The sequence below is a fragment of the Mixophyes fleayi genome, chromosome 4 (genome assembly GCF_038048845.1).
Source record: "Mixophyes fleayi isolate aMixFle1 chromosome 4, aMixFle1.hap1, whole genome shotgun sequence".
NCBI lineage: Eukaryota > Metazoa > Chordata > Amphibia > Anura > Limnodynastidae > Mixophyes > Mixophyes fleayi.
In genome coordinates, this window is record NC_134405.1 from 5845896 (window position 1) to 5858988 (window position 13093).

The 13093-nt window shown below is 45.6% G+C and overlaps 3 protein-coding genes across 3 annotated transcripts in view; 2 read left to right on the forward strand and 1 right to left on the reverse strand.

Moving 5' to 3' along the window:
- LOC142151019 (uncharacterized) overlaps nt 1-13093 on the forward strand; it is a 570528-nt gene that overhangs the window by 340902 nt on the left and 216533 nt on the right. The gene's annotated exons all lie outside the window — the stretch shown is intronic.
- The window catches only part of LOC142150997 (gastrula zinc finger protein XlCGF66.1-like), a 378789-nt gene that overhangs the window by 111492 nt on the left and 254204 nt on the right, over nt 1-13093 (reverse strand). The gene's annotated exons all lie outside the window — the stretch shown is intronic.
- Nucleotides 1-13093, forward strand: part of LOC142150998 (uncharacterized) — a 30983-nt gene that overhangs the window by 9192 nt on the left and 8698 nt on the right. The window contains exons 2-6 of the mRNA XM_075206248.1: nt 2123-2267; nt 5065-5256; nt 5336-5435; nt 5553-5647; nt 5819-5930. Of these exons, the coding sequence (XP_075062349.1) occupies nt 2199-2267; nt 5065-5256; nt 5336-5435; nt 5553-5647; nt 5819-5930 (568 nt within the window). The 5' untranslated portion in view covers nt 2123-2198. The remainder of the gene's footprint in view (nt 1-2122; nt 2268-5064; nt 5257-5335; nt 5436-5552; nt 5648-5818; nt 5931-13093) is intronic.

Consider the following 13093-nt stretch of genomic DNA (forward strand, 5'->3'; position numbering starts at 1 on the left):
CGCGAGGATTACAAATATTTAAGCCTTCGGGGTTGGAAAGATGTTGAATCCTGTTTCTGACCTGTTGGCTCCTAAGCTTCCTAGCCAACATCCGTCCTGCCTTATTGCCTGTGGTATAGAATTTATGCCGGATACAAGAAAGTGCAGCCTGGGTACGGGCCAAGAAAAGTTTTCGAAGTTGCTGCTCAACTTGGGTCAGCTCCAGTTTCAGTGCCGGAGAGGGAGAGGGCTTGTTGCAAGCCTCCAGTGTTGAAAGCTTAGATTCAAGTTCCTGCTGAAAGAGGGCGTTCACCCTTTTCAGTCTAGAACCTACTTGTGTCGATGTCCCTTGCAGGACTGCCTTAAGAGTGCACCAATAAATAAATATATAGAGGTGTCCTCGGATTTGTCTATGATCATGTAAGAAGTAAGGGCTCCTTGAAGGGCTAAGACGAGATTCAAATCTCCCAGCAATATCAGGCTACCTTTTCTAACCTTCAAAATCTCCTGGAGAACTGCCTTAAGGAAAGGGATCTGCCTAGAGTTAGGAGCCTATAGGGAAACAATTGTAACCCACTTATCTTCCAATGGGCCAGTTAAAATTAAGAATTAGCCTAGTTTATGTTCGAATATATGTGAAAGAACAAATGTGTTGTTGGAGCTGATTACAATGGCTACACCATTACGCTTAAGGGGACGGTTGGCTGAATAGCAAGTGGGGTAATGACGGTTTCGCAGGATAGGGGTGGCCCAGACGCGAAATGGGTCTCCTGGAGCACCACCAGATCTGCTCTATGATTAAAGAAAAAATTAAGGGCCATCCGCCTTTTGTTCAGAGAAGTAAGACCCCGTACCTATAAAGAGAGGACCTTAACCATGTTGGCTGGTGCAGATTATCAGTACATATTATCAGTTCTTTTTAGAACACGGTGCGGTTCTAAACAGCAGCCGTCTCAGATTACCCGCCCACTGGAAGTCCTTAATTATAGCGAGGTCCGTCATCAGAACATATGCAGCAGGGTCCAGCACCCACAACAGATGTGCCTTCACACTGGCTGATCTGCTGGTGTTTGCACCTCTACATGTTACACACATTATGTGACACTACATTACTGTACTTGTCCTACACTTACTGCCCCCCCTCCCCCGTTCAGCCTCTCTAAGCATCCAGGGGTGTAAGTGTAAGATGTGTCTCAGTCTACATAGGGACTTAGTCTTACACATATTTTGTGTATATAAGTACAGAAATATGTATTTTAAGAAAACGCTCTTACATCCAGCTCTCCATGAGTCCCTCAGTGTTTCATGTTTTAATAACTTACACGGTGGTGAAAATACTGATGGAAATATGACTGACACGAAAATGCTGAAATGGAGGAAATACCTCACATTATAAACACTGACAGGGAAGAAATCCTGACAGGCTAAATACCTACATGTAAGAAATCCCGACACATATAAAATACAGACAGTGAAAATGCCGACAGTCACATTGCCGGCATTAAAACGGCAATGCGAGCGGGTCTGGTGTGCCTCAAGTAAACAGTGTCAAAATAAATTGAAACAACACAGTGTTCCACCTTCCACAGTCATATTAACATGTTAATGGCGCCCTGGCTGGCTGAGATTTGTAGTTCCACAAGCTAAAATAGTGTTTTACTCATTTTACACACACTTTATTACCCCACACCCTCCACCCCGGGGCTGTGGGGAGAGCACTAGTGAGTATTCCTAGAGGGGGGGGGGGTGCACATTTATTTATTTTTTTGCAGACCCCACTCGATTTCCTCCGGTCAGCCTTAGGCTGGCAGCATTAAGGTTAATATGACTGGGGAGGGGGGACTCTGTGTTTTTCAATTTATTTATTTTGACACTGTTTACTTACGGCTTGCATTGCCATTTTAATGCCAGCAGTAGAACTGTCTGTATTTTCACTGTCTGCAATCACACTGTCGGTATTTAGCCTGTCGGGATTTCTCCCTGTTTATATCGTTAGATATTTCGTTTGTGTCAAGATTTTCATTGTCGGCATTTTCATGTCGGGAATATTTTTGTCTGTATTTTCACCATCAGAAATTAGTACCCAAACCATCTTACATGTCTGCTCTGTGATGTTTGTAATGATTATTATATTTATTCCTAGACAGTTGAGCTGGGAGGAACCAGAGAATCTTCTACTAGCAGTCATCTGTTCTGTGTAAATCACTGATTCCCTGAGGATGGACAAGGACAGGAGTGAGAGGATATTAAATCTCACCCTGGAAATCATCTACCTGCTGACTGGAGAGGTGAGGGATTCTGGGAATGTCACAGTGACATCATTCTTACTGCTATAAATAAAACAGGGACATGACTGGAGAGGTGAGGGATTCTGGGAATGTCACAGTGACATCATTCTTACTGCTATAAATAAAACGGACATGACTGGAGAGGTGAGGGATTCTGGGAGTGTCACAGTGACATCATTCTTACTGCTATAAATAAAACAGGGACATGACTGGAGAGGTGAGGGATTCTGGGAATGTCACAGTGACATCATTCTTACTGCTATAAATAAAACAGGGACATGACTGGAGAGGTGAGGGATTCTGGGAGTGTCACAGTGACATCATTCTTACTGCTATAAATAAAACGGGGACATGACTGGAGAGGTGAGGGATTCTGGGAATATCACAGTGACATTCTTACTGCTATAAATAAAACAGGGACATGACTGGAGAGGTGAGGGATTCTGGGAGTGTCACAGTGACATCATTCTTACTGCTATAAATAAAACGGGGACATGACTGGAGAGGTGAGGGATTCTGGGAATATCACAGTGACATTCTTACTGCTATAAATAAAACGGACATGACTGGAGAGGTGAGGGATTCTGGGAATATCACAGTGACATCATTCTTACTGCTATAAATAAAACAGGGACATGACTGGAGAGGTGAGGGATTCTGGGAATGTCACAGTGACATCATTCTTACTGCTATATATAAAACAGGGACATGACTGGAGAGGTGAGGGATTCTGGGAATGTCACAGTGACATCATTCTTACTGCTATAAATAAAACGGACACGACTGGAGAGGTGAGGGATTCTGGGAGTGTCACAGTGACATCATTCTTACTGCTATAAATAAAACGGACATGACTGGAGAGGTGAGGGATTCTGAGAATGTCACAGTGACATCATTCTTACTGCTATAAATAAAGCAGGGACATGACTGGAGAGGTGAGGGATTCTGGGAATGTCACAGTGACATCATTCTTACTGCTATAAATAAAGCAGGGACATGACTGGAGAGGTGAGGGATTCTGGGAATGTCACAGTGACATCATTCTTACTGCTATAAATAAAACGGACATGACTGGAGAGGTGAGGGATTCTGGGAGTGTCACAGTGACATCATTCTTACTGCTATAAATAAAACAGGGACATGACTGGAGAGGTGAGGGATTGTGGGAACATCACAGTAACATCATTCTTACTGCTATAAATAAAACAGGGACATGACTGGAGAGGTGAGGGATTCTGGGAGTGTCACAGTGACATCATTCTTACTGCTATAAATAAAACGGGGACATGACTGGAGAGGTGAGGGATTCTGGGAATATCACAGTGACATTCTTACTGCTATAAATAAAGCAGGGACATGACTGGAGAGGTGAGGGATTCTGGGAGTGTCACAGTGACATCATTCTTACTGCTATAAATAAAACGGGGACATGACTGGAGAGGTGAGGGATTCTGGGAATGTCACACTGACATTCTTACTGCTATAAATAAAACAGGGACATGACTGGAGAGGTGAGGGATTCTGGGAATATCACAGTGACATTCTTACTGCTATAAATAAAACGGACATGACTGGAGAGGTGAGGGATTCTGGGAATATCACAGTGACATCATTCTTACTGCTATAAATAAAACAGGGACATAACTGGAGAGGTGAGGGATTCTGGGAGAGAGGCCTTATGACCCTGGTTACAGAGACCCACATGATTCCAGCCTTGGAGAAATACTAGGACACTTTCCAAATCTACTTTGTATACCAGGAGTGTGCATTGGGATGTAGCGCACAGTATTATTTGTGGTATTTAGCTTCTGTTATAGAAACAATTATATTTATTTTTTACAGTTTTTATAGTATCTGGCTCATTTTGTCTTTGTGGGTACAGTAATATCACCTTACAGGTGTTACACAGAGTATTTTCTTTTACATGAGGACTTCTATAACATTTTCACACTGATGTTCTACATGGAGTTTACCTTAGTATAAGTTATATCACACTATACACAAAGTGTTGTAGTGGGTAAAGAAAGTTTAATTCTTTGGTGTGTTCTTATTGGTGTGTAATGTTTATTCTTCCCATGATCCTCTCCTCTCTGGCTCACAGGGTGGTGACCATTCTCACTTTGGTACTTTCTGCTCTGCCTCAGTCACCTGAACAGCTGTAAATGAGCAGCAGGTAGACAGTCTCAGATAGAAGTATCAGTCCCACAATCTTCACAGATATTGGGATATATTACATTGTCCGCAGTATGTTGTTTTTTTCTATCACTAACTGATACTTTAAGATTTACAGCTTTTGCTGTACTTTAGATGTAACTAAGATTTACAGTTATGGGATGATTTCTATTTTCCTGGAGTTTTTTTAAAATGTGCAAAATAGACAAGAAGTGCTTTATTTTACACATACAACCCCTGCCCTGCCTGTAGCTGTTTTCTATAGCACTTATCTCACCTACTATCTGCCATAGGTCAGCCGCTCTGAGCCCTCTGTCTACTACAAGTCCCCACTTCAGACTCCTCTTGCTGTTTGCACTAAACTGTTCAAAGCAGATGATAGATCCGTGGGGGCCGGCTGTAGATAGAAGGCTCAGATAGGTGGGACCACTGAAGGTGTCCGGAGCTGCAGGAGAGGTAAATGTATATACACTCCACTTACCTGTATAAAGGTAACAGTTACATATAGGATGTGGGTCGTAATTATACAATAGAACATTATTGTTTACTTGCACAATTAACCCCTAAATAAAATTACAAATATGTGGATCTTCGTTCACCTTTTTATATCTCTTTCATTACACAGGATTACACAGCAGTGATAAAGAGACCTGGTGAGTGTGTGACACCCAGGAGCCGCCCCTGTGTGTCAGGAGGATTGAGCAGGACCCAGAGCCCCATCACGGTGTCTGAACCTCACTCACTGACACGTGAGGAAAACAATGACCAGAAGATCCTGGAACTGACCAAAGCAATAATCCAGCCGGTGACTGGAGAGGTGACTGCTGGGAATGGGAGATTATACAGTAACATTAGGGGATGTGTCTGGATGATGACTGTGTCATTGTGTATGTCAGGTTCCTATAAAGTGTCAGGATGAGTGGGAGAAATTAATAGGACCCAACGGTCTGTACGAGGATGTGAGGATGGAGAATCACCGGATCCTCACATCACTGGGTAAGAGGAGACTTTCATTGATTGTAACGTGGAGAGCAGTTTTGAGGGCCACCTAGATACACATCATCTGATAATCAAATATAAGCAATGTACTCAGTCACTGTGTGTTTCCTACAGATGGATCCAATAACAGAAATAACCCAGAGAGATATCTCCATCCTTATTCACAGGATAGTACCGAAAACAATCACAGTATCTCACAGGAGTATCAGGTAGATAACATTTTAAGGTCTCCTCAAATACCAAAACACCAAAGTGACTTCATTATATGATGTGTAAAAATACTTTGTGGATGTTATACACTGATATTCTTCTGTTTCATCCCAAATAATTAAATCAGATGTAATTAATTATGATATTTTATTGTTTTGTGGACTATTTAGGATGATGTCCTGACTGATATTAAAATAGAAGTTACAGAGGGAAAGAAAGAGACGTATGTGAGGGGTGATCAGCAGTGTAAGGAGGAGGAAATCCCTACAGATATCAGCACAGGTGAGTAATAAATACTTGTTACACAAGAGTCACATATTCAGCTTATTCAATCACTATAACAATCATTTATTCTACACCCTCCTCTGTCAGTACAAACTAATGAGGAAAATCTGTCCAGTGGGGGAGTCAGGAGCCATCAGCCCCTATTAGACTCCTGTTCTCCTCTCACATCATATCATTGTGTGCTACCAGCCCAGAGATCTGACCAGTCTCCTCCTCACATCATATCATTGTGTGCTACCAGCCCAGAGATCTGACCAGTCTCCTCCTCACATCATATCAGTGTGTGCTACCAACCCAGAGATCTGACCACTCTCCTCCTCACATCATATCATTGTGTGCTACCAGCCCAGAGATCTGACCAGTCTCCTCCTCACATCATATCAGTGTGTGCTACCAGCCCATAGATCTGACCAGTCTCCTCCTCACATCATATCATTGTGTGCTACCAGCCCAGAGATCTGACCAGTCTCCTCCTCACATCATATCATTGTGTGCCACCAGCCCAGAGATCTGACCAGTCTCCTCCTCACATCATATCATTGTGCGCTACCAGCCCAGAGATCTGACCAGTCTCCTCCTCACATCATATCATTGTGTGCTACCAGCCCAGAGATCTGACCAGTCTCCTCCTCACAATTATCATTGTGTGCTACCAGCCCAGATATCTGACCAGTCTCCTCCTCACATCATATCATTGTGTGCTACCAGCCCAGAGATCTGACCACTCTCCTCCTCACATCATATCATTGTGTGCTACCAGCCCAGAGATCTAACCAGTCTCCTCCTCACAATTATCATTGTGTGCTACCAGCCCAGAGATTTGACCAGTCTCCTCCTCACATCATATCATTGTGTGCTACCAGCCCAGAGATCTGATCAGTCTCCTCCTCACATCATATCATTGTGTGCCACCAGCCCAGAGATCTGACCAGTCTCCTCCTCACATCAAATCAATGTGCGCTACCAGCCCAGATATCTGACCAGTCTCCTCCTCACATCATATCAGTGTGTGCTACCAGCCCATAGATCTGACCAGTCTCCTCCTCACATCATATCATTGTGTGCTACCAGCCCAGAGATCTGACCAGTCTCCTCCTCACATCATATCATTGTGTGCCACCAGCCCAGAGATCTGACCAGTCTCCTCCTCACATCATATCATTGTGCGCTACCAGCCCAGAGATCTGACCAGTCTCCTCCTCACATCATATCATTGTGTGCTACCAGCCCAGAGATCTGACCAGTCTCCTCCTCACATCATATCATTGTGTGCCACCAGCCCAGAGATCTGACCAGTCTCCTCCTCACATCAAATCAATGTGCGCTACCAGCCCAGAGATCTGACCAGTCTCCTCCTCACATCATATCATTGTGTGCTACCAGCCCAGAGATCTGACCAGTCTCCTCCTCACAATTATCATTGTGTGCTACCAGCCCAGAGATTTGACCAGTCTCCTTTTCACATCATATCCTTGTGTGCTACCAGCTCAGAGATCTGACCAGTCTCCTCCTCATATCATATCATTGTGTGCTACCAGCCCAGAGATCTGACCAGTCTCCTTCTCACATCATATCATTGTGTGCTACCAGCCCAGAGATCTGACCAGTCTCCTCCTCACATCATATCATTGTGTGCTACCAGCCCAGAGATCTGACCAGTCTCCTCCTCACATCATATCATTGTGTGCTACCAGCCCAGATATCTGACCAGTCTCCTCCTCACATCATATCATTGTGTGCTACCAGCCCAGAGATCTGACCAGTCTCCTCCTCACATCATATCAGTGTGTGCTACCAGCCCAGAGATCTGACCACTCTCCTCCTCACATCATATCATTGTGTGCTACCAGCCCAGAGATCTGACCAGTCTCCTCCTCACATCATATCATTGTGTGCTACCAGCCCAGATATCTGACCAGTCTCCTCCTCACATCATATCATTGTGTGCTACCAGCCCAGAGATCTGACCAGTCTCCTCCTCACATCATATCAGTGTGTGCTACCAGCCCAGAGATCTGACCACTCTCCTCCTCACATCATATCATTGTGTGCTACCAGCCCAGAGATCTGACCAGTCTCCTCCTCACATCATATCAGTGTGTGCTACCAGCCCAGAGATCTGACCAGTCTCCTTCTCACATCATATCATTGTGTGCTACCAGCCCAGAGATCTGACCAGTCTCCTCCTCACATTATATCATTGTGCGCTACCAGCCCAGATATCTGACCAGTCTCCTCCTCACATCATATCATTGTGTGCTACGAGCCCAGAGATCTGACCAGTCTCATCCTCACATCATATCATTGTGTGCTACCAGCCCAGAGATCTGACCACTCTCCTCCTCACATCATATCATTGTGTGCTACCAGCCCAGAGATTTAACCAGTCTCCTCCTCACAATTATCATTGTGTGCTACCAGCCCAGATATCTGACCAGTCTCCTCCTCACATCATATCATTGTGTGCTACGAGCCCAGAGATCTGACCAGTCTCATCCTCACATCATATCATTGTGTGCTACCAGCCCAGAGATCTGACCACTCTCCTCCTCACATCATGTCATTGTGTTCTACCAGCCCAGAGATCTTATCAGTCTCCTCCTCACATCATATCATTGTGTGCTAGCAGCCCAGAGATTTGACCAGTCTCCTCTTCACATCATATCCTTGTGTGCTACCAGCTCAGAGATCTGACCAGTCTCCTCCTCATATCATATCATTGTGTGCTACCAGCCCAGAGATCTGACCAGTCTCCTCCTCACATCATATCATTGTGTGGTACCTGGCCAGAGATCTGACCACTCTCCTCCTCACATCATATCATTGTGTGTTACCAGCCCAGAGATCTGACTAGTCTCCTCCTCACATCATATCATTGTGTGCTACCAGCCCAGAGATCTGACCAGTCTACTCCTCACTTCATATCATTGTGTGCTCCTAGCCCAGAGATCTGACCAGTCTCATCCTCTCATCATATCATTGTGTGCTACCAGCCCAGAGATCTGACCAGTCTCCTCCTCACTTCATATCATTGTGTGCCACTAGCCCAGAGATCTGACTAGTCTTTTCCTCACATCATATCATTGTGTGCTACCAGCCCAGAGATTTGACTAGTCTTCTCTTCACATGACATCGTTGTGTGCTACCAGCCCAGAGATCTGGCCAGTCTCCTCCTCACATCATATCAGTGTGCGCTACCAGCCCAGTGATCTGACCAGTCTCCTCACATTATATCATTGTGTGCTACCAGCCCAGAGATCTGGCCAGTCTCCTCCTCACATCATATCAGTGTGCGCTACCAGCCCAGAGATCTGACCAGTCTCCTCACATTATATTCTTGTGTGCTACCAGCCCCGAGATATGACCAGTCTCCTCCTCACATCATATCATTGTGTGCTACCAGCCCAGAGATCTGACTAGTCTCTTCCTCACATCATATCAGTGTGCGCTACTAGCCCAGAGATCTGACCAGTCTCCTCCTCACATCATATCATTGTGTGCTATCAGCCCACAGATATGATCAGTCTCATCCTCACATTCTACCAGTCCAGAAATCTGACCAGTCTCCTCCTCACATCATATCATTGTGTGCTACCAGCCCAGAGATCTGACCAGTCTCCTCCTCACATCATATCATTGTATGCTACCAGCCCAGAGATCTGACCACTCTCCTCCTCACATCATATCATTGTGTGCTACCAGCCCAGATATCTGACCAGTCTCCTCCTCACATCATATCATTGTGTGCTACCAGCCCAGAGATCTGACCAGTCTCCTCCTCACTTCATATCATTGTGTGCCACTAGCCCAGAGATCTGACTAGTCTTTTCCTCACATCATATCATTGTGTGCTACCAGCCCAGAGATTTGACTAGTCTTCTCTTCACATGACATCGTTGTGTGCTACCAGCCCAGAGATCTGGCCAGTCTCCTCCTCACATCATATCAGTGTGCGCTACCAGCCCAGTGATCTGACCAGTCTCCTCACATTATATCATTGTGTGCTACCAGCCCAGAGATCTGGCCAGTCTCATCCTCACATCATATCATTGTGTGCTATCAGCCCAGAGATCTGATCAGTCTCCCCTTCACATCATATCCTTGTGTGCTACCAGCTCAGAGATCTGATCAGTCTCCTCCTCACATCATATCCTTGTGTGTTACCAGCTCAGAGATCTGACCACTCTCCTCCTCACATCATATCATTGTGTGCTACCAGCCCAGAGATCTAACCAGTCTCCTCCTCACAATTATCATTGTGTGCTATCAGCCCAGAGATCTGATCAGTCTCCCCTTCACATCATATCCTTGTGTGCTACCAGCTCAGAGATCTGATCAGTCTCCTCCTCACATCATATCCTTGTGTGCTACCAGCCCAGATATCTGACCAGTCTCCTCCTCACATCATATCATTGTGTGCTACCAGCCCAGAGATCTGACCAGTCTCCTCCTCACTTCATATCATTGTGTGCCACTAGCCCAGAGATCTGACTAGTCTTTTCCTCACATCATATCATCATGTTTGTTTGTTTGTTTTTTTCACTCCTACGCTATTATTAAACTCAATAACATTCAATAAGAATCATTTCCACTAATTTCCAGTCTATTCTGAACACCTCACTGCTATCTGGACCGGGGCCACAATACCTCCTCCAACTGGTCTGAATTCCACTGCACAGATGGCTGCTCCTACATCCTCTGCAGCATATAGAGGGTGTAGTTCGAGCGTGTCACTACCTCTTGTTTTCGACGATGACAGGTCATTTTCATTAATTTTTGATTTGGCAGCAACAGTCAACGTATTTTAATATCTGATACGCATCTATCTGGACTGCGTAGTGGAGTGTTCCCGATATCCAATTTGGTACCGGGGCCACAATACCTCCTCCAACTGGTCTGAATTCCACTGCACAGATGGCTGCTCCTGTATCCTCCAACTGGTCTGAATTCCACTGCACAGATGGCGGACACGGGATGCACGTCTAACACCATCATAGCTGTTAAGGCCGCAGTTATTTTTGGGTACAGCAGCAACAGTGAACGTAGTTTGACTTTTAAATAGCAGTACCTAGTATTTTTGAGTACAGCAGCAACAGAGAACGTAGTTTGACTTTTAAATAGCAGTACCTAGTATTTTTGGGTACAGCAGCAACAGTGAACGTAGTTTGACTTTTAAATAGCAGTACCTAGTATTTTTGGGTACAGCAGCAACAGAGAACGTAGTTTGACTTTTAAATAGCAGTACCTAGTATTTTTGGGTACAGCAGCAACAGAGAACGTAGTTTGACTTTTAAATAGCAGTACCTAGTATTTTTGGGTACAGCAGCAACAGAGAACGTAGTTTTACTTTTAAATAGCAGTACCTAGTATTTTTGGGTACAGCAGCATCAGTGAACGTAGTTTGACTTTGAAATATCAGTACCTAGTATTTTTTAACTAATTTTTTTATATTTTTTTAAATTATTTTTGTATAGGTTTTTTATAAAAAAAAAATTACATTTTTTATAACTTTTGAATAATTTTGAAATAACAATGCCCTTAGCAGAACAGAGCACAGGACACAGGCAGCACCATTGGACTCAACAGGACACAGCACCACTGCATTCAGCAGGACAGAGCACAGGACAAAAGCACCACTGGACTCAGCGGACAGAGCACTGGACAAAGCACCACTTGACTCAGCAGGACAGAGCACTGGACAAAGCACAAAGAACCTCTAAACTGATCAGGAGCTCCTAACTACAACCTCCCTCACGAGTGATCACAGCCAGAATGCAGATGGCGCCCGCAAGGTGAGTATTTATGACATCCGAGTCTCACGAGATCCGACGCGAGACTTGGATGTCATAGCCTCGGTTTAGCTCCGTTTGGCGCCCGGAAGTTCCCGAACAGTGCTCGGATCCCAACGGATCCGCACTGTTCGGGTGGGCTCGGATTTGCGGAATCCGAGCCCGCTCATCCTTACTTTACACTACCCCCTGTGACAGTATCCATAACTATCTCCCTGTACTACCACATGTGACATCACCATGAGTATTTGATCCTCAGTGTTAGGAACCCCTCCAGCCGGCACAACACAACCCGGAGTCTACTCTGCCAGTCAGGTGTTCACTGGAGCCCCTGATGGTGGGGACAGACTGGGCTGCAGACTGACAGAGGGTCGTGAAGTGTGTACCGGCTGGGGAGAACCCAGGCAAGAAGAGTCAGGTCCACGCAGAGGTCAAAGGCCGGCAGCAGGTAACAGTAATGATGAACAAGCTGAGGTCAGAGGTCACAGGCAAAGTAGCAGAACGGGTAAACAAGCCAAGGATCAGGGTCACAGGAAACACAAGCGAAGTCCAATACGAAGCCAAGGGTCATACACGGGAAGTCAAACGTAGATACAGGATACAGGGACTGGAACAAGCAGGTCAGCAGACTGGAGCACAGAAGCTATAACCGGCAATGAGGCAGCAGACCTCATTGCCTTAAGTACAGACACAGACCAATCAGCCGGCGAACACACTCCTGCAGGCTAATTTACTAGTATCCAGCAGGGCCAATCAGGGCTTGCCCCTGACCTACACAGTTGCAGGCTAATGCCTGTTAATAAGCCTGATCAGCCCACAGGCTGCCTGCTATGCGCATGCGCCCGGCTACCAGCACCGCCGGGACGCAGCGCTAGTGTACTAGCGTCTGGCCGTTGCCCTGGTAACGGCCGGACAGGAAGAGGAAATGACGTCCCGGTCGTCAAGGTGACGGCCGGGACGCTGGGGCGGATGAGAAGCGAGCCGCGGCGGCTGTGAGTACCGCCGCGGCTCGTGACAGTACCCCCCCCTTGAGGAGGGGTCAAGGGACCCCGACACCCAGGTTTTCTTGGAAATTTCCTGAAGAATTCCTTCAATTGTTTGGGAGCATGGAGTTGTCTCCGCGGAACCCAAGAGCGTTCTTCTAACCCGCGGTTCCTCCACTGTACCAAAAAGTGCACCTGTCCTTGCACTTTTTTGGAATCCAAGATTTTCTGAACACTGTACCTCTCTGGCTTGCCTGAAGACTGGGTTTGAGCTGGATAAAGAACTGGTTTTAACAGAGAACAATGAAATGTGTTTGGAATTCTTAACGAGCCCGGAATTTTTAACCTAAATGCAACAGAGTTCACCTGCTTGATGATGGGAAACGGC